The following is a 22,943-nucleotide window of genomic DNA, read 5'->3' as shown; positions in this document are numbered from 1 at the left end:
GATTTTGCAACAGACAGACTGGGAAATCAAATTCCAGGATTCACCTTTGCTCTTAAAACAGAGAATGAAACCACTGACTCCCAAAAGTGCTTTGGTAGCTACTTTTGGATTCCGAACTTCCGTATCACTCTCCCATATTAATTCAGTCTTAAGTCTCAGGAAATAAAATAATTATGTAGTTAAACAGAGATCCTTACACAAACACGTACTGTGTTTACAATGTACCAATCCATTAAAATCAACGACAGACACTGATTATGAGAACTAAACCCGAGCCAAGTGGACTAGCACTCACCATTTGCCCAATCCCCATCCAATGACAGTAAACATCCTATTGGAATCTGCTCCGAAAACAAAGGCTTTACCAACCTAATGTCAGGGTAAACAGGTAGTAAATACCTATTTGACACTAGTAGCCAGTGGTATCATTTTCATTCTTTAGGGTCTAAACACAACTAAACACTGGCATTTTTTCTTTTAAACTGGCACCATTATAAGATAAAAGCCTTATATTTGGTATTTTTAAGTTCACAAGATGCCAGTTCACACTGACTTAAATTTTCTAGCCATAAACCAACTGAGTTAAAGGAAGTAAGTAAAGACATTCTGTCATTCAGAAAAACAAAAACAAAAACAAATGTCCTATGCTTTCCATGAAATGCCAACCCCCCCCCCCCCCAAAAATCAAGAGCTACACAGAATAAAGGCCCATCACGTTAAGCGGCGAAAGTCTTGACGTCAAGGTCATAAGATTCTTCTACTCGTAAATCATACGAAGAAGGAGGGAAAACCTATTTTCAACACCAAGAATATACAGTCATCAGGAACAGAGTGAGGTCTCTCTCAAAAGGAGGATTTTAAGCTGTAATAGCTCATGACATACCTTAAGTTCTCTGAAGAAGATACTACTCCTGGCCCACTCAACAATGGAGAAAAGGGTCTGATCAGCCATTTTGCACATAAGCCCAAACGTGCTCAGCTTTTCATGTTTGCTTCGGTTAGCTTGTTCTTGCTGCAAATAGGCCATGATTTTAGCCTGGACTTGAGGCTCATCTGGCTCGCACTTCAGAAGTTCCACTATCAGATGTGGGATGCTTGCCGGGGAGCTGGTCTGGTAACTATCCATGTAGGAATAGCCCATGATCGACTCTGGTGAGCTGGTGTAGGGGTCTGGGTACTCGGACTTGATGGCCCGGCTGGGAAAGTGACCATAGGTTTGGTAACCTTGCAGGCTGCCGTGAGGGGGCATTGTCATGCTGATGGGGGATGTTACGAAGGGACTTCGGTCATAGTCTGTAGGAGGCAAGGCAGCGTGGTTCAGAGGTAGGCCTTTAGAGGCAGAATGCATGTTCTGAATTGCAGAAGAGATGGTGAGCTCAGAGGGCATTGCTTGGATCACCTGAGACATGGCTTCTAGCTTAAGTCCATTGGCTCGGATGAGGGCTTTTTTCTGTTGCTTTAGGGCCCTGTCTCTCTTGTACATTGGCCCAAATTTATTCCTTCCTCCGCGCATTCGGTCAGCCCTTACCGCTGTGGGGAAATAAAAAAAAAAAAAAAAAATGGAGTAAGGGTATAAATAAGATGCAAATTATTAGCGTTCTCTGTATCTCCAGGTATCTAGTGTTTAGGTGGGTGGCTGTTTTCATTACAACAGCCCACAAAGATTCCTGCCCCCTCCACCACTAAAAAAAGCCATTTTTAAAATTATTTCCTCTTTAAGTGTTTGTCATGAAAAAAATATTTTGGATGCATAGGGACACAGTAATCCTTTGATAGACGGTGAGGGTTTTGTCATTTTTGCTACCTACAGGGCATACTATAGATTGCTAAGAAAGAGTATCAGTTTCTATTACACCAGTTATGTCGGAATTCTCTTGCAGAAACCCAAACTGCTAAGAGGAAAAAATTAAAAAATCAACCCTTTTCTCCATTAAATTGTTGTATCTTCCCCTACAGTGTCTTCCTCCCTCAAAGTCATTTTGACTAATTTGCTGCAAAGGACAGGTACATACTCGTCCTGAAAATTATTTTCACCTGGACTTGATGAACACACATCAGATAACCACTCATTATTGTTTTTAATTTAAGCAGAACTGGACATAATTAAGCAAATTCATTTCAGAAGCTGTCAAGACAGTCTACCATCACAGTGCTGTGTGGAATCTGGGACCATGTGGAATAAGTGAGTTAGCAGTTGTCTCCAAGCCCACCGTGGCCAATGGCCATTAGACAGAAACCAGCGACCCCTGATAGCTTCTGACTTGTTGAAATTGCTGGAGGTTAAGTTTTTGAACTTTTTATCTTAGGATTAGTATAGCATTAAACATGCATTGTGAATGCTAGGTTATCTAGAATATTGCACATATTTTCCATCTGGATGATAATTTATTGAATATTCCACTTTCTCATATCACTCCTAAAGAAGTATGGTTACGCCCCACCAGTGACTTACAGTTAGTAATACTTTTTAAGGTAAAGAAATGCAACCTTCTCCTCTCATTAAAAAAAAAAAAAAGAAATAAAATGACATCATATGAAACCACAACATTTACTTGTGTGTGTTATGTTTTTTTTTTAAGCAGCCTCCATGACCAACCTGAGGCTTGAACTCCCGACCCCCAACATCAAGAGTCGTGTGTTCTACCAACTGAAACAGCCAAGCATCTCACAATGTTTACTCACTGACATTTTATCTTTTGAGTCTCATACTACAGTATGCATCTCCCACAATATTTTGCTGTTTGGAAAATAATAAAGTGATTGATAATAAAGAAATTAGTGAGCATTTCTTTCTTGATCTCTTAATCTCTTCTTAACAGCGATACAGAGGGGTGCTTGGGTGGCTCAGTCAGTTAAGCATCTGCCTTCACCTACGTCATAACCCATGGTCCTGGGATTGAGCTCCAGAGTGGGCTTTCTGCTCAGCAAGGAATCTGCTTCTCCCACCCCTGGCCCATGCTCGCTCTCTCTCTCTCTCTGTAATAAATAAAATCTTAAAAAATAAATAAAATAAAAGCAATACAGAGTTAACAGTTCTAATGATAACCAAAGTGGCTACTTCTATTGGAAAAGAATATATTAGCAACTCCTCAGCAGGTTTATTTGAAATCTTTGGAACATTTTTATCAAGTATGAGGGCCCCATCACAAGGAAGCTTCACACATAACTAGCCTGTGCCTTGTTGATCATTAAAATGCACTCCTGTATCCGGCACGTTAACAGTGACACATAACCTTTATTATTACTTTATTTTCACTAGCGTTAATCTGTGGAGGCTAAGAAACAGAAACCCCATGAACTACACACTATCTCCAGCGGCTACATATTAACTTTCTTCCCTGCCAATCTGGACATTGTTTTAAGTAGCAGCTCTACTCTCAAAACATAAACTCTAACCTGGTTTCTGGGGAGCCACTATCTTATTCCTGTCAAACCAATGCTACTGATTTAATAGTTCATTATTTTTCACATTTCCTACTTTTCAACTTCATTTCATAGCCTTCGTCATTATCTTAAAAAAAAAAAAAAAGAAAGAAAGAAATGTGCTTTCCCACACTATCAAAATGATACTCTCTACATGAGTAACTCCATTGCACAATTAAAACTTTAACTCTTGGGCACCTGGGTGGCTCAGTGGGTTAAAGCCTCTGCCTTCGGCTCAGGTCAGGATCCCCTGAGATCGAGGCCCGCATCGGGCTCTCTGCTCAGCTGGGAGCCTGCTTCCTCCTCTCTCTCTGCCTGCTTCTCTGCCTACTTGTGATCTCTGTCTGTTAAATAAATAAATAAAAATCTTTCAAAAAATAAAACTTTAACTCTTGCTCAGGAGTCACAAAATTAATCATAACAATTGTGACAAGTAAATAATTTAAAAGATTAAAATCAGACGTTTACTAGAGCATCCTGATTTGAAAACTTAGAGTATTTTTTTTTAATTTTTGCAAATTTTTAAACCTTGCTCTCAGTTGAATCACTATAGTCTTGTGTTCATATAACCTGGCCTTTTTAGCATCATATCCATCTGCTCCCCAAACTCTAAAAAAAGGTAGGAAGAGGGGAACCCGATTATTTAAGTTTTTTTCCTCGTAGATTTCACCAGTGTCTAAATGACACTCAGGCTTCTCTGCTGACAAAACATAAAAAAGATCTCACATTACTGTCCACAGTTACGTCTAGGAAAATAATGTTACCATATTTTAAGTACAGTGTTATTTTAAATCCTATGTCCTTGGAGAGTTTTAACAGGCAGTAGTCTTTAGAAGAAACTTACCTTCTAGCTTCATTCCAACACTTAGACATTTTTGAAATCGACAGTAAGGACAACGCTTTCTTTGTGTTTTATCAATTTGGCAGTTCTGGTTTTCTATGCATGTGTACCTTTTATTATTTTGGACTGTTCGCTTAAAAAATCCCTACAAGACAGAGAAAATAGTGAGGCATATTAAAAAATCTAACACCCGTCTCTTCCATTGTTTCATTTTAAGGAAATCACCAATAAATCTTTTTGTTGAACCAATGAGCCCTTCCGTGGTTCTGTGGTTTGTTTCACATTTTAACAGGATCAACCCTCCAAAACAGCACCCGGCCAAAGTGGAGATTTTTCTAGCATCTGAGTTTATTCCTAGAATTCTATCAATTCTCAGGGAAATTTGGATACACATCATTTCATCTCAACAGTTAGAGAAAAACACATTCTATATGGACCAGTATTAAAAAATAATAATAATAAAATAAAGAAAGAAAGAAAAAGCAGATCTGTTTTCTTATTAACCCCGTATTCCAGATAAGGTACTCATAGAGATCTGCACTGTTTGTAAGCAGTCTGATAAAATTTTAGTGGCAAACTATGGAAAGTAACAGTGGAAAAACAGAATAGCAAAAAACCCCACATTTTCTACAAATGTCAGCACTAGACAGTTAAGAGCAAAAGGATTTAAAGAGTAAAATGGGGAAGTGTTCATAATTCCACTGGAATACATTCAAGTTGGGGAACTCTGTGTAAAAAAAGGTGAAACTAATGGAAAAGAAAAGCATGTGTAACAGAGAGCTGAACTTCAGCACAGTGTGTTTTTCTTATACTGCACCCAAAAGAATTCATCAAAAACAAATTTTGTAGCTTCATAATACAGTACCAGCTTTACCAAGATGGTACATTCTTTATGTTTATTCTACTAGCCATAAAGTGAAACAATCTTACTTTGTTATAAAGAATGAAAGGGCTTTCCTGGCAGTTGTTTAAGTATTTGCAACTGAGCTTTCTACTCTAAAAAATGTTGAAAAATAGCAAGTTATCAAGTTGACGGGGAATATATTAAAAAAGTCTGAGATAAATTCTTGATGTATGGTTGAGATTATTAGGAACAATAGAGTACATTTTACGTATTAAAATTTCTTGCATTTAAATAGGTCATATAATTTATTTACGAAAGCCACACTTACTATAAAATGAGATGTGGTTTCTGATTCTTTATGATATAAATTTCAAAAAATCTTAAAAATTGCTTTTGGAATAAATCAGGGTAAAATCACACAGTTGAGAATTTAGACTTTTATCTGTGGATAAAAAATGCTTAGACTTGCAGCACAGAATACTCTGAAGTTAAAATATATTTGGGAAATACTTTGTCATGTTCTCTCTCAAGAACAACGATGCTTTAAATATATATAAGTCAAGCAAAATCAATATTTAGGACTGTTAGAAATAGAAGTCTTTCTACAGATACATCACTTTACTACAATAAAATATTTTAAAGCCATGAGACTGGCAAAGTTTTCTAAACAGCATAAATTTTTTTGCCTTTGGAATTAAATCAAACACATATTTCAAAGAATTATCTCCCTAAGACTAACTCTTTCTCTCATTTTTAATGGAGTCCAAAAAAGACAGCCTTAATTTAGCTTTAAAAAGGATTCCAATGGTTTATTTTGGTTCTGGAACCTTATATTTGTCAGGTAGCAATGTGTAAGCAAACCTTGCAGCTTTCACAGGTGAGGAGCCCGTAATGGTATCCAGACACTTTATCCCCACACACTGGACAGAGCTCTTCAAGATCTTCATCATAGGAGTAATTCACCATTTTAAACTGAGACACTGAAACAAAAGAAATGTATATACATAGCTAATTAATTCACTCGGTAGGTTTTTAATCCTGCAGTGAAAAGCATTTTGGTAACTGGTGGGCAAATATCGCAGGTAAAATATAAAATAAAAGTATTTTTTCTTCCAGATGTACTGAAAAACTATACAATGAAAGTACAAGATCTTCTGGATTCCACAAACGTGCCCTTCCTATTTTTTTAACTTAAAAAGAATTAACTTAAAAAGACTTTAGCTTAAAAAGAATTCCAACTTCTTTTGTTAAGAATTTTAAACAGACCACTGTTGAACACAGCTCATAACTGCAAAGCAGCCTGTCAGAACAGAAACACGAATTGCAGAAAGTAACAATTTAGAACTTTTTAAACTTCCTGAAGTTAAGATCCAAAAATGTCACCTTTGCCCAGGAGAGAGGAACACCTACACACATTCTCCCACTCCTGAACTAAGTTTGCTGTAAGTACACGTCGCTCAGCAGGAGAGCAATAGCGATTTGCAAACACTTGACGGAGAACGTGAAGCCCCCAGAAACCTGCTTTCCAGAAGCAGCCCCACTTGAACCACAGCCTGCTGCTCCCTACGTGCAAATCTGTTAGATTAATAGAAACATTCAGCTCGGTATTGACAGGGCTCCTGTTCTGGATACTTTCATCTCTTCGCACTCAGAAATCTCCTGTAAAAACAGAGAAGCAAAAGAGACGCCGGGCAGAGAGAGAAAAAGGAAAAGATACCCACGAGGGTTTGGTTTCGTCGCAAAGTATTAAAGTCCTGTGATAAACTTCACATGTTTCCGATAATCAGTGCAAAATATAAACACCTCGGGATCGCCCTGTTAAACAGAAATCAGGCCGTGGGTCCGCGCGGCTCACTGCGGGGATCCAGTAACCGCCTTCCGCCGGACGCAGCCCCGCGAAGGCGCCTTTGCAGCCAAAAGATGCATAAACTATGCACAGGAAGGACAGCGGCCAGGAGACCCCAGATAATACCCGATCTAGTCCCTTCCTGATACTCACGTGGGGCCAGGTCTCGGAGGGCGGACGCAGCGGGTACCTGCGGTGAGGGTCAGGTCCGCGCAGCCCGGCACTCTAACCCGCCCGGGCACCTTCCCGTGAAACCCCGGGGTGCACTCGCCTCTCGCCCCTTGCTCGGCTACACACAGGCGCACTACAGCAGAGTCGAGTTTAAGTTAATCAGTGGCATTTGCAGGGGGCGGGGCGGGGGGGGGATGGGGAACCGACGGCCGGACAGAAGTTTCCTCTGATTTGTTTACCAAAAAGGAAAGAGAGAAAAGAGCCCCCACCGCATCCCCAAAGTTCCCGGCCACTCCATCACCATACTGTGGCCTCTTCGACAATGACTCGTTCTTTTTCTTTATTCTTTTAAAAAATAATGTTCTTTTTCTCTTTATGGATTCTGCAGGCCCCCCGGAAAGGGCCGTGGGGAGGTGAGGTCACTTGCACCACTTAGAGGCTGAGGGCCGAGCACCGACCGGCTGAATTTGAGACCTCTTCTCCCGAGCCACAGAGCCGAGAGGTCTGGGGCTTAAACCCGAGTGAGTTAGCCAGAGTTTGGGGATGGGGGTGGGGTCCCGGTGAATGATGTTCCCGTAGAGGCTAGTGTCTGGGCTCCGTAAGATAGAAGTAAAGAGATGCTGAGCGCAGTCCTCCCAGCGGTGCCAGCCGCGCTCGGGGTTTTGGGAAGCTGAGGTTGTGGGGGAACTGAAGGGTCGAGAAGTTCGTTTATAGCCCATCTCTCCCCCAAACCTGTAACTATTGCTTTGTGGCGTGTTTTGGGGAAAACTGTACTTGACTGTTTTTACTCTCCCAACAAAGTCAAGTCTAAACTTCGCACCCAAGAGGCACTGCGAGGCAAACGTCTGCAGGAGGATTCGGTGCCCACCTCGGGATTCCAACCCCTAAAAGACCGGGGCTGGGCGTGGAGACCCTCTTGGACAAAGACAGGGTCCGTGTGGGCAGACAGTCGCCGCTGTGCAAGACAGGGGCACCTTTCAGAGTTTCCCAGGTGCTGTACTCAAGCAGGCGTTTGAAGAACGGAATCCGTTAGGGCAGAAAAGCCCCAGTCTTAAGAAAGTGAAGAGGACGGCGGGGCCTTGTAAAGCTAGGGTCGTGGAGGCACGAGGAAAAATTCCCCCTAAGTTGCAAGCGCTATGCTTCCCGAAACCCAGTGGCGGGTCCTCTTTCTGATCGGACTAGGGCGCGGCCCCCACTGAGACCAGAGCAAGCGTGTTAATGGGGTCGAGTCCCCAAGGGCTCCCCTCGGGGTGTAGGCCGCATGGCCTGGGGGGAAGTAGTGCCCTGGCCCTACCCACGCTGTCTTCGAACCCGGAGCTGATCGAGCAGCCGGCGGCTTCTCCTGAGCCCTGGCCACAACGGAGGGCTAACTTTCTGCTTTGGGGCAGCAGATCGTGTCAAGAACGCCCCTCCCGAACTTTACAGGGAAAATATTACAGTGGCATTTCCTTCCCATGTCCCCCGCCCCCTGAACCCTTATTCTTGCCTCCCCTACTTCTTGATCCAGCGTTTCTCTGAGTGTCTTTTCCCGAGTCTCAGAAACGCGCGCGCCGGAACGAGCAGCAGAAACTTTCCTTTTGCACCCAAGATCGCGCTGGCCTCACGGGCGCCCAAAGAGTAGACCCTCTCCGCAGCTGGAGGCGGAGGGTTCCGAGATCCGACTCCCGGCTCGGGTGTCCCCCATGTCCTGCGTTCGCGGGAATCCCAGGCGCCGGCGAGAATGCCTCTTTGGGCCAACCGGGTTCCTCCAGCAGCCAACCCTCAAGTTAGTCTCAGGGGCCACAGCCCCCAGGGTACTTCCACAGCCCTTCCTGGAGGCTTGGAGGGACCCCAGGATCATGGTGGGTAAGCGACCCCACAGGTACAACGCACGTTTTGCCGCCACTCCCTTTCCCCCAGCCCAGCCGGGCGACGTCAGGGTCCCCGGGACCGAGGGCTGCAGGCGCGCCGCCTGTCCCGCACCACGGCGTGCACCAACCCCAAACTCTGCTCGTACTCTGCTCTCAACACCTCCCCGGCCCTTTCAAGTTCGCTCAAGGGGATGGCAGGAAGCGTCCCGGGATCACAGGCCCGCCTGCTCGCACATCCTGCGCGCTGGAAGGGGCGAGGATGGAAGAGCACCGGTGACTTTTCCTAGCATTGTTCCCTCCCCGGCCCAGAGCAACTGCGATAAACTTCTGAAGGGCTCATAGAGCCAGATGTAGAGTCGCTGTTTTGGAACGCGGCAAAAAAAAAAAAAAAAAAAAAAAAGCCAGCAGAGTTTGCTTTTTTTGTTGTCAGCAATCAAGAGCTGGGAAAACAAACAGGACTTCCATACTCCCAGCTCCCGGACTGAAGCGGAGTCATTAAGCTACACCGCTGCCCCCTCCCTCAACTAACTCTGCAATATCCGCGCGGAAGATGGGATTGGGCTAACTCTGGATGTCTTCAGTTCTGCCTGCAGTTCTGAAGCTGTCCCAACTACAGCCGGCTCCAAGGGTCCGCATGGGCTTTTTGGGGGTGCCCACATGCATTCTAACGCCGCTAAGACAAGCTTTTCCGGGGTCATCTTCTCTTTCTGTAGTTGGCTTTGCTAGGCAAGGGTGTTTTTCCTCCACACAAGAGCACTGATTAAAGTTCCCAACGATTCAATGCCCGAGAACCTGCTCCGGTTTCCAGTGAGGCATTCCATTTCTGAGAATGATCATAGTATTCTTAAGTATCTTTAGCCTGAAGCTGTGCCCCCTCCTCGGGTTGCCATAGAGCTCGAAGCCTCTCTTTTCTTAATTAGAAGCGGCCAATTAGGCATCGCTTGGAAAACCTCCGCCCCGCATTGTTCAAGAACCATAAACTTTTATGCCCGTCCCTGGGGTGGGGGCCTGTCGCCCGCGCGCTGCCCCATAGCCCAGCGGCCGCGAGGGGGTGGGCAGCTGAAGCCCGCAGGGCGAGCCCGGGGGTGGCGTGGCCGCGGGAGCCGGAGCGCCGCGCAGCGCCTCCTTACCTTGCATGTTTTCCGGCATCTGCCCCTGTTCCCCATGCGATCGAGCCAGTCCCAGGGCTTCTGTCTCCACTTTGGGCAGCATGACAGGGCGGCCGCGGACGGGGATAGGGGGTCCGTGTCCGTCCGGAAGCCCAGCACCTGGACACGGGCAGCACGGATTCAACTCCGGCAGCAAAAAGGGAGGGGCGACTGGGGTACTTGCTCACCCACGCGCTCGCAGGAGCGCGCCTCCTCCTCCTCCCAGGGCCGCGGGTCAGGACCCCTGAGTCCCGTCCAGTCTCGCAACTCCGGAGCCGCCCCCAAGCCGCTGGGAGGAGATGGCGGGCTAGAGATGCGGTGAAGACTGCGCCCCGGCGCCTTGGTTCGGCTCGGCGAGGGCGGAGGCGGCGGCGGTGGCGAGGGCGCAGCTGCCCGGGGCGCGGATCCGTGTGCGGCCGAGCTCCAGGAGGGCAGCGGAGGCGGCCGCGGAGCTGCTGCTGCTGCTGCTGCTGCTGCTGCTGCCGCCGCGGCGGTGCCGCTGCAGCCGCTGCTCCCGGACGGCTCCGGAGACTTCTACCCCTCCCTCCACCCGCCCTCTGGCTCAGAATCGCCACGGGTCGGTCGGTCTCTCTCTCTCTCTCTCTCTCTCTCTCTCGCCTCACTTCTCCTCTCCGCCCCTTCCCCAGTCTCTGCTTCCCTCGCGCTCACTATCACAAGTGCGGAGTTGCGAAGTTCCAGCCTCCCTCTCCTGCCTCGTTTACTCCTCCCGTGTGTCCGAGAGCGGTCCTTCCAGCCCCGAGGGTGACGGTACTGGCACGGAAAGGGGGAACACGGGGAGGAGAGGGGAGGTAAGTAAGACGGGGGTAAGGGGGAGGCTGGGATGAGAGGTGATGACAGTGAATGGGCACGCGGGTTCCGGAATCTGTCGGACACCAACCGCCAGCCAATGAGGATGAGGCGCATGCTCGGGTCCCCAGGCCTGCCCCAACCTCCCCACCCCGCCTTAACCCCCTCCCACCCCACCCTGACCTGGGGCGGGGGATGTGAATGCTGCCGGGTCCTCCAGCTAGTGAGAGGCGACCTCTGTCTGAGCGCGGCGGCGGCGGACGCGAGGCTAGGGCGGCGATTTATTTCTGCGAGCTGGGAGGAAGCCAGAAGGGACGCGGGAGTGTGTGGGAGTGTGTGGGTGTGCATGGGTGTGCATGCGTGTCTCCGCGAGCGTGTCGGGTCGGGGGCTGGATTGGGGGGGGGTGTTAAACACCCACTTAAACAATCCGAAGGAGAAAAGAGATGTTGAATTCAGTTGACCGCTCTTCTCCAAAGAGCTGGCCGGCTCTCAAGGGGCTCCCGGCTTCCTTTACTCCCTCGGCATTCAGCCCGAAAAGGTCCCATGGTGGGCCCGGGGAGTGCGAGACTGGCCGAGCGTCCCAACCCACCCAAGGGACAGCCACAAGGCCGCAAGTGCACTCACTTGGGGGAAAACTGAGACACAGCGATCACCGTTTCCCCTCTCTACCAGTTCCTTCACTCGGTTATCAACACCCCACCCCCTCCAACCCAAGATTATATTGGTGGCAGGCTTCCTAAATTTTAGTGAACTGCGTCTGCAAGTAGAATGCAAAGAGGGTACTAGGCTTTCCTCTTTCATTCTGGTGTCTCTGGTGGGACAATCCGCATGAGGCCCGGAGGCCCAGCACTTCAGTATAAAGTTTTAAAGAACCATCTGTTATGTAAGCTCTTCGGCCACCAGCCCAGCCACATCTTCAAAGTTTTCAGATCTCATCCCAACAAGATGAAAAACATTTTTTCCAGCCTCATGACTGCATATGAAATGCCTCATATTCAGTGTCTGCTGTGAGACTGGGTAATTATGAGAGTCCCCCCACAAGGGGGTGAATTTGAATCTCAAAAGATCTGAATTTATTCTATTTGAATGACATGGAGATCACACATTTAAACCACCCAGTCCAGTATTTGATGAATTGAAAAACACTCCAATCATCGCCATGATTAATCTATACTTTTACATGAAACAGGTTGTTCATCGCCTACCCGTGTCTGGCAATTCAGAGGCTGCTGGCTCTCTAAACTGTTCTTTTTTGTCATTTTGCTCTTCAATATATATTCAGAATCTAAGTTATTTAAATCTCAGTTTTGTACCAACATGAAATTTCATAGAAATGTTTAAACTTGAGGGGAGAGGGACTGTCCATTAGTTTGGAAAGTGCAGGGGGCTGTGGTTACCCAAATTAGTGACCCTAAAGATGCTCAGATTTCGGGACACCTTGGTGGCTCAGATAAGTTAATCGGTTAATCATATCCCTTCAGCTCAGGATCATGATCCCAGCATCCTGGGATCGAGCCCCGTATTGGGCACCTTGCTTGGGCTGGTGCAGGGAGCCTGCTTCTCCCTCTGTGCATGCTCTGTCTCTCTCTCTCTCTGACAAATAAATAAATAAAACCTTTAAAAAAAAGATGCTCAGATTTCTGATAGTATCATGCAACACTGTCAATCCATTTTCAATACTACTAGTTGTTTTAAATACCATCGTGAATAAGTGCATGCATACATATATACATATATATATATATATTTATATATATATATATATATATATTTACACAGTTCAGAAAATGAAAGGAATTAAATCTTAAATCAGTCTTGGAGTGCTCTGTGGATTCAGATGAACTTTAAAAATCAGTTTATTACAAAGTGTTAATTTAGGAGTGTCCTTCCACTACAATCAAAGGGCTCGTGGGGGCACTTCTGTGGCACCTTTACAAACACCAGGCTGGCTGCTATGGAGAATTCCAGACTCTTGGTCCTCAGAGGGAGCTTCCAGCTCTCAGACCCAGAGGGAAGGTCCTCTGGTTGGTAGAGCTTTAGGAGAATTGAAAGAAGTAGAGAGAGGGTCTGACAGATCATATACTTCGTAGCACAGAGAAATTCTTGCTCCTTGCCTGGACCTGAGGCAGAGCCTGACATGGCCAAGGCAAACTTTGTGATCACATTCATAACCCAGCTTCAACCCCAAAAGGGCTTGTTTCCACCACACTAGCATCTTTTCAGTCCAAGCTAGTCTGCCTTCACCTCACACAACCTAAACCAGTAGTGATGGTGACAGAGGCCCAGCTGACATTCATTTATCTCCTCCCCAAACCAGAGGAGGTGGTGAGGGGAAAACAGGAGCTGGAGACAAGGTTTCAAAAAAACAAAAGAAAACAAAACAAAACAAAACAACCCTTTAAAAAAGAGAGAGAGAAGAAAAGAAAGGACCACGGACCTATCACAGAAAGGCCGCAGGCGTTTTGCCCTGCTTTCAGGCTCTAGTCCAGGCTGGCCGCAGGGAATGGAAGGGTCACTGCAAACACAGGCGGTCTCAAGCAGAGAGAAAACTGGTGCTCCAGGGAAAGAGGAGTGCCCCAGGGTCAACCCTATCCCAGAGCCCCTCCGGGACTCCGGAGACCCCTACCAGTCACGGACAAGGTGGGAAATCTTCCACTGGAATTGGTTCTATTCAGAGATCGGATGACAGACTCACCTTTCCCCCCTTTTCTCCTCAAGTTTAGGGGGAGCAGCAGGGGTTCCCAACCCTGGGGCAGTCGCAGAGGGAGGGGCGGCGGCACTAAGGCTTTCATTGCGCTACACTCATTTGCACCCCGTAAGTGCATCCATTCCCCACCCTATGTGTTCCCTCCTTCGGAATGTTCTGGTGCCTTGATCCTTCAATTCTGCCGGGCCAGGGCCTTCCTTGGATTCACCAACCCGCTTGCCCTGTGACCTGGGATCGGCCTGGGCGTCTCCCAGAACACCGGATCGGAAAGAGAGCTGGGGTAGGAGGAGCCTGTGCCCCTCACGGTGACTCCGGGCGGTTACCCGAGGATGGTCCCAGGTTGCAGAGGCAGCAGTGAGGAAGGAAAGACAAGTGGACGCGGGAAGGGGGAGGCAACTGAGATGGGAGTAGGGAAACTGGACCTGTGTGGTCTAAACGTTGATGCCCGTGGTCGTCTGACAGATACACGGATTGTCGTGGAACGATAAAGCCCCCGCAGGCGGGCAGACGCATCCCAGCCTCCGCCAGGGACATCTTAACCTACTGCCACTCCGCCTCTTAGCGGATGCACACTTAGGAATCCACCCCGTCTGCGGGAAACTTAACTAGCGGCAAAGACCACAGACCACAAGTCGGGAGGCAGAGGGAGGCTGTTCAGGCATTAGCTACCGTGCTCATTCTCAATTTCTTCCCTGCATTCCTCTGCCAACTTCTGGCAAACTTCTCTCCCTTTTCCCCTCACTTCCCCCACGCCTCCACCTTCTTTCCGACGAGACTGGTCTCCAGGGCTCGTCCTTCCCGGTTCTGACTTTGTCTTAAAGCATTGATTGACGGTTGCAATTATAAAGGATGATGGCTCGGGGAGGCTCCCGCAGCCTTGATGAGCCCGAGGAGCGCAGTCCTGGCATATTTTATCCAGGCTCAGCGTTACGGGGCCGTGCGCCCCACTCACCCGGCGGGCTGCAGCTGAGGAGGTCTCGCACTCCCCACCCGCGAGGACATAACTGCCTCCCTCTCCTCCCCCGCCTCCACTTCTCCGCGGCTCCGCGCCGCATTTCAGAGAGCGCGCCGGGAACAGCCTGCCCTTGACCTGACCTGAGAATTGTTGGCCAGCCCCGCGCGCTTAACGCGTGCAGGCTGCAAAGGGAGTGAAAATGTCAAGATTTTTAAAACTGGTTCAAGTTTCCTGGGCTCGGAAAACACAGGTCCCCAAGTAGAAGACCCACCCCTCCCGCGCGCCTGGGTGGGAGAAGCCTTACACGACCCACCCAACCTCTCAAGAAACTTGCAAATCTACATTCTTAGAAACAATTTCTAACGCTTCCTCTATTTCTACTCTTTGGTGTTTTTTTAAGAAAACAGAATCTTTACTTTTCTCGTAGCACGTGTCTAGTTCCCAGCCTCAGAAGAAATCTAGATTTTTTTTTCCCCGGCAAGTCACCACCAAGTGGCCGCAATAGCCCGAGGGGAGAGGGAAGCAAGTTTATCAACCTAGGCTCTGCCTAATTTTTCAGCCCCTCCCACTCAAAAAGCCCATCAGAAGCCCCGTTTGCCTTTCTCTGAAAATTAAGTTTAGCAAGAATTCCAGAGTTCTGATCCGGAGCTCGAAGGGCTGAGCCTATATGCCCCACCTCCAGGGTCCCCCAGCCGGCTTCCAGACCACTTTGTTTTAAGGTGAGAAGGGTTAAATTTCAGTACAGACATTACGAACTACCAATGAGCACCGTATTGGCCGAAGCTTTGAAAAAATGAATAGGTGAGAAGTCGTACCTCGTTAAAAAAAAAAAAAAAAAATCCCCGTTACTTGTGTAAATAACTACTTAAGACATCATCGACCACAGCCTGTAGAGCAGGAGGGAAAACTGCTGTCAATTTAGACAGTCTACCCCGGAAAGTCTTGTGTGTCGGGGTAGCCACAAGTGGGGGTTGATTCACAATCACTACAACAGTACCTTCACAGATCACGGCCCCGTCTTTACTAAAGGAGGAAAATACAGGATGAAGTAATTACCCAGGTAATCCAGGCTCCTCCAGCCCCTCCCCCAACCACCTCCCACCCTTGCCCTAAGGAAAGGTGAGGTTTTCCCAGAGTTTGGCCTGGATTATTGGAATCTGCATCTCTGTAAAAAGGCTTCTCAGTAGAACTTTCTGGATTCATTTTCTTTGGAGACTCCTGCCCCAACCCAGGGGTCCAGGCGCGTCCCGCCTCGGTAGAGCCGAAGCCCTCCTCGAAGTGGGCGGAGAGATCCGGTCTTGAGAAGGGAGCGGGCTGGGGAAATAATCTTGGGTAGGTGGTCCAATCTAATCTATCTCTTCCTCTTTAATTGAAATGGAGATGTGAGTCAGCTCCAACTCCAAACCGGGAGACGGAGACTCCATTCTCGGAACACCCCTGCCCATCCTCGGGACAGACCAGAGCAGCGAGTGACGTTCTCGAGGACGATCGTGGCGCCAACAGGCCACCAAGAGCTTAGTGGAACCAGCTGAGCGCTTGAGTTGCAATTCCACTCCCCGTATCCCCTCCCCCCTCCTCAACCCAGACTAGAGCCAAATCCTCAGCACTAGATTACTCTGGGCTGCCTTTCACGAGAATCAAGCCAGACTGGAAGTGTCCTGAGGGAAGAAGGGGTTCCGCGACGCCTCTCTTTGAATCCCTCTGTTCTTGGAGCGAGGGGGTGGGTGGTCGCGAGGCTCTTGTGTTAGGAAAGCCCCCGCACTAGGGGTTTCTGTTCTTAAGATCAAAGAGTGCCGGGCCGCTCAGAGCTGTGTCAGCCGATTTGGGCCCCTTTGGGACAGGAAAGAAAGTGGGGGCGCCAGCGGGCCTTGGCGATAATACCATCACCTTCCAGCTTGCGGTGCGAAAGTATGGAAAGTGTTAGGGTCTGGGAGGTTATGCGGTTCGCTAGTTTGGCAGGGTGTCGGCTCCTCCTCCCACCTAAAGGCAACTTTTACCATTAAGAGTGGTGCCCAGCCAGCGCAACGGGCGTGGAGCAAATTCTTTACTTTTCCCCCAAGGTTTCCTTTCTGGAAACTGGGGAGATGCTTCGGGGACCTGGTGGAGGGTTCCGACTGATTTTCTTTTCAATGCAATATAGACCGTTGGTGGAACAGGTGGAACTTGATGGGGCTGAGGCTGGGGACGTCCAGATCACAAGGAAGAAATCAGCATTTACTGTCAAAAATGTCAGCGCTGGACGTGGGACCAGCATCTCACTAGAAACACACCAGGGTTAGTCAACAGGACTTTTTTTGTTTTTGTTTTTAAAGATTTTATTTATTTATATGACAGAGAGAAATCACAAGCAGGCAGAGAGGCAGGCAGAGAGAGAGAGGAGGAAGCAGGCTCCCCGCTGAGCAGAGAGCCCGATGCGGGACTCGATCCCAGGACCCTGAGATCATGACCTGAGCCGAAGGCAGCGGCTTAACCCACTGAGCCACCCAGGCGCCCCAGTCAACAGGACTTTTTAAAAAAGAGTGCTTGCGCTTAAACTATCTCATTCTCTGTCTCTTCCCTTTATAAGACAACAGATGTTTGTTCCTCAAGGTAAAAAGGGCCCTTTTCTCTCTAAACTCCATCACTCAGGGGCTCTTGGGTGGCTCAGTCAGTTAAGCCTCTGCTTTGGCTGGGATCAAGCCCCATGTGAGGCTCCCTGCTCAGTGGGGAGCAGGTCCTCAGCTGCCACCTGCTCCCCTTGCTTGTGCTCTCTCTCTCTCTTTCTGTCAAATAAAATCTTTAAAAAAATAAATTCAGCTACTCGTTTTGGGTGATTTCTCTGCCCTCCTCATACCCACCAACCCCACATAACAAACACATGCTCTGAATTTTCTCTCAATTCTTGTCAGCAGTCCTGCCAGTTGCCAGCATATACCCCATAACTGCAAACGAAAACCCTCCAAACTCCAGAGATCCTTTCAAGGAAACCAGAGCAGAAGACCCAAAGTGCTTTCCTACCTGCTTTGCTCTGCCTCCAAGGCTCCTGGGTGCTGTCCCCACCCGGCCCCCTACACCTCTCCCCATCCCACCCTTGTGAATTCTACTGGGATCTAAATCTGATTCCACTGTGGAATGAAAAGGAAGATAAAGAGCCATTTACAAATGTCTTCTTAATCCCAAAATGCCTTTCGGAAGAATGTCAGTAAATCAACACTGTTTTTAATCATAGTTCCTTTATATCAACAATGGCAAATAATCACTACTTTAAGGAAAGATCACAGATTTCAGAATCACAGAACAGGGGTTCTGTTTACAGTTCACTCTCTTGACAAGGGGAGTGATCTTGGGAGAATCACTTGACCTTTCTGATTCAATTTTATCATCAGTAAAATATGGTGAACAAAGTCAACTTTATAGTTGCATGAGACAGTACTAGTAAAGCAATACATCACACTGTTAATATCAGTTCTTCTTTGTATCTCTTTTCCCATAACTGCACCCACACTCAACTTTCTGTAAAGAAAACAACTAGGAAGGGAATCACTAACCATTCTAGAAACCACTAAAAATAAGATCTTTCTAGTGGGAGGGACTTGCTAACTTGACTATCTCACAGTGCTTGCTTGACATAGTCCTCAGGGAGTTAATTATACCCCCAGGTAAAAACTGCTCACCAAAATGCTTATGTTCATCTGTACTCAGATTATTTGGAGTTTAAAAGTTAAGTGTGTCTTTTGTTACTTATTACACAAAAACACCTATCAGAGCTTCCCAAAAGACTAAAAAAGAGGGAGCCTGTATTAATTTGTCTGGTCAAGTTCAGTCCACATGGTTCTTCCAGGCTTAAACTCTCAAATTCACACTGGTCATATTTCAAGTCTTCCCTGGGGTTTCCCCAGACCTCAAGGCCCCCATACTCCTAAAGTTCCTTGAGGCCAACAGTATTTCTCAGGGAAATTTTTGTTCCAATAAGGCGAAGAGTGAGGAAGTGCAACTCCAAAAAATAGCTTTATCCTGAGGTAGGTTCTAGTCTTGGGAAACAAGATGTCTGACTCCCACCTTTCATAAAATATCTCTGGTTGTGCTGGGGGAAGCTGGGCCTCTAGGTGGGAGTCTGTCCCAGAGTCCTTCTCTAGCTCATCCCAAGTTCAAGGCTAAATCGAAGATAACTCTACACATTTTGTCTGGGTGGAGGCATTAAGGGAAAAAACCACCACCACCACTACGAAGCCTCTGTTCTCCCTTCCTCCATAAATATCTCCTGGTTTATTAAAAGAGGCATTAAAGAAATCCTCTAGCTCCTCAGGACTTGAAGATCAAGACCAGTAAAGAAAGTCTGAGAAGCACTCTTCTGGAGTTGGGCTGAGGCAGGGAAGGAGAAGAGGCATCAGAGCTTAGCTTCCTGGAGGGATCTGGCTGCCTAAGCCCAGCAGCCAAGAATCAGAATATGGATTTGGGTGACTGGCATTCGAAACTGCACTGCCAATAAAGCTGGCCAGAGTTTAGGGTGACATAAGGGGCAATCTTATTTTCCACTGCATTATGTCTACTTTCAGAGATCCTTATGGGCACAGAGCTTACTGGAGGTTATTGCTGGAATAAAATCAGACTCCAAGAGCGCTAAGGAGACTAGATAACAAACTATATATAGTGTCTCAAGAATGTTTGCATTGTATATTATGTACCCTAGCTATGCAGACATAACTTCCTGTGGGTAACAGACAAAACTTCCTATGGGTAATAGACAATAATATATCGAATGTGTATAATGTATTCCATAAATGCACTTAAAGAATTACATAAATTTCATAGTAATCAAAGCAGTGATGTCGGGCACATTGCAGAAGAGTTAATGAATACTTGTTACAGGACATACTTCCCACCATACAGATTTGGCTATTTTGTAGATACAGACAAATAATTCTTCTATTTCTCTTTCTCTCTTACTTACTACTGTGTATCATCTGTACAATTGCCTCATTTGGGAGAAACAAAACAAAACAAAACAAAAACCTAAGCCAGAAACCAAGAATCAGGACAGTGTCCCAGAACTAGTTAACTTTAAGGGAGCAATCTGGGTTTAACCCCAAGTCTGCTGCTCTTACACCACACGGTGTGGTTATCTTGTAGGTAGGCAGAAGGAACAATGTCATCTTATTTCCACTTTTCTATATGAGTACAGACACTTATACACAATTTTCATGTAACTCCCACTGTGCATAGAAGAAAAATGTCATGCCCACCTAGGACCCATAGGAACAGCTTTCGAAATAAATAGAGGCACATTTCTTAGTACAACACAACTGAATTAATGTGAAGTTGGAAACCCTGACCCATCTCGACATGTCTTGGCCTCAGTTTTGTGAACCACTCCCCATTCCTATCCTAACTTGCAATTTGCTCCCTCAAAGCCACACCAGGACCTAACACTCTCCACTCCACCTGTGGGTTCTCTCAGTGGGCGTGTCCTGGGCAGTCAGAATCCAATCCAAGAGGAAACTCACCTTCAGGGTTAAGGTCAGCCCTAACTGTTCAGACCGAAGGCTCACAATGTCCCCCTTTCCTCTGTCAGCCCTTTGGGTGACTTGTCTAGCCAAGAACCCCCCCCAGGAATGACTCTCCACGCTTCTTGGAGGCTACCCCATGAACAGATGGAACTCTCAGTCCCAGTAGTGGCCTCTGGGTGCCTAAGATGTTGCAAACACGGACATCTCCCAGCCACCTGGCAGTATCAGGGAATGGAATTAAGAGAGTGCAAGAGCTAGGAAAGGGCGGGAGGCCTCGAACGAGATCCGGAAACGTTTCTTTTACCGGAAAATTGACTGGAATTTTGTCATCCCGGAATCTGACGCCCGGAAGTGCCTGGAGAGGTTTAGGGTGTTGGGGTAGACTCGCTGACTCGCTGAGCGCCTCCTTCCGTACACCTTTTTTTTTTTTTTTTTTTTTTTGTTTTGGAGGCTCCGTCTTCAACAGTCCTTCCCAGGCTACACGGACATACCGCAGGTTCAGGCTCTCTCGAACCTGACTGATCCCAGACCTGAGGGTGTCAGATCTCCATTTATGCTCAGGGTGGAACCAACCCCCCTCGCTCCACCATGGGTAAAACGTAGCAGAGAGAAATGCAAAGGTGTCTCCTTCTACCACCTTACCCTCTTTAATTCACTCCCAAGGGTCTCAGGGACGCCGTGGAGGCGGTGGGGGGTGGGGGCGGCGTGTGCGCTCTTGGGACCCCACGCCCTCTTAATTCGCAGCCTCCCAGTCCCCGCTGCGCGCGACGCGAGGTGAGGCGGGAGCGCGGGCTTCTGCCGCGCGCGCGCGCGCGCCGCCCCTGTCCCCGGCTGAGCGCGCTCTCGCCGGGAGCCCAGGGGACGCCCAGCCGGTGGCTGCCTGGAGGGACTCCCGAGCGCGCCGCCGCGGTTTGGCCAGGCGAAAAAGATTAGAAATCGTCTGTGCTTCTCTTTCACCTTCTTTCCTGTGCTCATATTTTTATCTGCAGAGCAACTGATTCTCTGTTGCACTCTGATTGCCTTCCTCATGTTTTCTTTTCCTAAGTACAGATTTTGGGGGTGGGGGGTGAGGTCATCATTTCCTCAATTGATATACCAGAGGGTGTAGTTGGCCCAATAAAACAGCAATCACTGCCCTCAGTGGAGTCAGCTGGTTATCTAGGGAGAAAGAGGAAAAGCCCAAGCCTTGATTTTCCTTCTTGTTCCAGCGAAGCTAGAATTCAGAGCTCATGACACGCCTCTGCGAATTCTCAAGGAAATTCCAGTTCGAAAGCCTAAGAAAGTGCTTACAGGGAAAGGCACAGGTCCTTCAAGTACTACGGGAACGGAAAAAAATGACTGCCAACAGACTAATGATTACAGACCACTGGAAATCACTTCCCTTTAGTCCTTTACTTTTAGGAATAACTGCATGTATTCTTGCTGTAACGCTAACATTTTTTTTGTTCTTTTTAGAAGTGAAAATTAGCTTTATTTACTCCTGTTTATAAAAATAAGCCATGCTCAGTATTTTGGAAAACAGACAGTAACCCTTAAATTGTAATCCTTAACTAACGGTGTGTGTGTGTGTGTGTGTGTGTGTGTGTACATACATACATATATTTATTAAATATATTAGTATATATTATTATATATGTCATATATATATTAAACCCAAAATATATGGGTTTTTTGCATGGCTTTTATTCATCAGGAAACAAAAGAGACTCTACAGTATCCGCAATGAATGAGAGACACCATCCTGTGGTGTGGCTTACAAATATTTGAAAGCTATTTGTTCAAGTTTGATCAATGATGACTCCATATGGTTAACTTGTTTCAAGCTGGTCAAACTTTAGCTTATTATACCTGATTAGAAATTATCAGAAAATATTAGTGATGAAATATATACATTATACATTTTTTATTCTATTTTAGACTAAGGCATGGGCATCCAAAAACAGTGGATAACTGAATAATACTGAAATATCCATTTGCTTTTTTTTAACTTCGAGAAAGATGAATGTGTGATTCATACATGGGCTTCTGTACTTTTAATAGGCAATAGGAGAAGCAATGACTTACAATGCAAAAGACATCAATGAGATTAAATTACATGACTTAATCTACTAGCAGAATAATAAATGGATGATAAATAGAGCAACTCCTACTTACCAATAGGCGTAAGTCCGTGCTTTAGACAATCTTGTAAATTTCCAGTATCCGAATTAGAAGACATTCTTAGTAAAATTGTAGGTGGTCCTTTGGTTTAAAGCAGAAATCATTGAGCACAAGAAAAAGTACAGCTTGTCAAATTTTGTGGCCCTTGGGAGGACACATGAGACTACAGTAATCCTCAGTGAAAGTTAAAAAAAATAGCAAAAAAAAAAAAAATCCAAGAATGCAGAAAGTTACAAGTTAAGTCTTTCCCTGAACTCTGTACTTTTTCCAGCATTAGTGCCTGCTGTAAACCATGTATCCAGTTACATGATGGTTTCTAATCAGAAGAATGGAAACTTTTGATAGGTTTAGACAGATCACATGACTCTATGCAAGTTGATAAGAGGACCCTGTTATAAAGTGACAGCAAAAGAGATAAGAACTCCTGGCAGATAATGGCAAAGAAATGATTAACTTAGAAGTGGAGAGGTGCTATGCAGCACAGAGAGTGGAAAGTTGTAAAACTGAGGGGTCAGAAGATCATACTTAGTGGATAAAACTCCAAACCAACTTAAATCTACTAACTAAACTTAGGCTTGTGACATACCCTCTTGATGTCATCACCTCTTTGCATAGAGGAGAACAGACGTAGCTCTTCTGACCTCTGTAAACATATTTTAGATGATAACATTAGCACACATTAATTCTTTAAATGATGATGGGAG

At 46.7% G+C, this 22,943-nt stretch overlaps 1 protein-coding gene across 3 annotated transcripts in view; it reads right to left on the bottom strand.

Annotated features, from left to right (window-relative positions):
- NR5A2 (nuclear receptor subfamily 5 group A member 2) overlaps positions 1–22,534 on the bottom strand; it is a 137,999-nt gene extending 115,465 nt beyond the window's left edge. The window contains exons 1-5 of one of the 3 annotated variants that reach the window (XM_059413053.1): positions 22,234–22,534; positions 10,106–10,243; positions 5,970–6,088; positions 4,268–4,409; positions 884–1,530 (exon numbers count right to left, since the gene is read on the bottom strand). In XM_059413053.1, coding sequence (XP_059269036.1) covers positions 884–1,530; positions 4,268–4,409; positions 5,970–6,088; positions 10,106–10,243; positions 22,234–22,297 — 1,110 coding nt within the window. In that variant the 5' untranslated portion in view covers positions 22,298–22,534. Of the gene's footprint in view, positions 1–883; positions 1,531–4,267; positions 4,410–5,969; positions 6,089–7,107; positions 7,252–10,105; positions 10,244–22,233 lie in introns of those variants that run through there. The other 2 variants (XM_059413051.1, XM_059413052.1) reach the window with 2 other exon arrangements.
- Positions 22,535–22,943: the final 409 nt, after the last annotated feature.

Source organism: Mustela nigripes, chromosome 10 (genome assembly GCF_022355385.1).
Source record: "Mustela nigripes isolate SB6536 chromosome 10, MUSNIG.SB6536, whole genome shotgun sequence".
In the NCBI taxonomy this organism is placed as follows: domain Eukaryota; kingdom Metazoa; phylum Chordata; class Mammalia; order Carnivora; family Mustelidae; genus Mustela; species Mustela nigripes.
The sequence above is the reverse complement of the archived record's forward strand: the minus strand, read 5'-3'. Positions and strand labels throughout refer to the sequence as shown.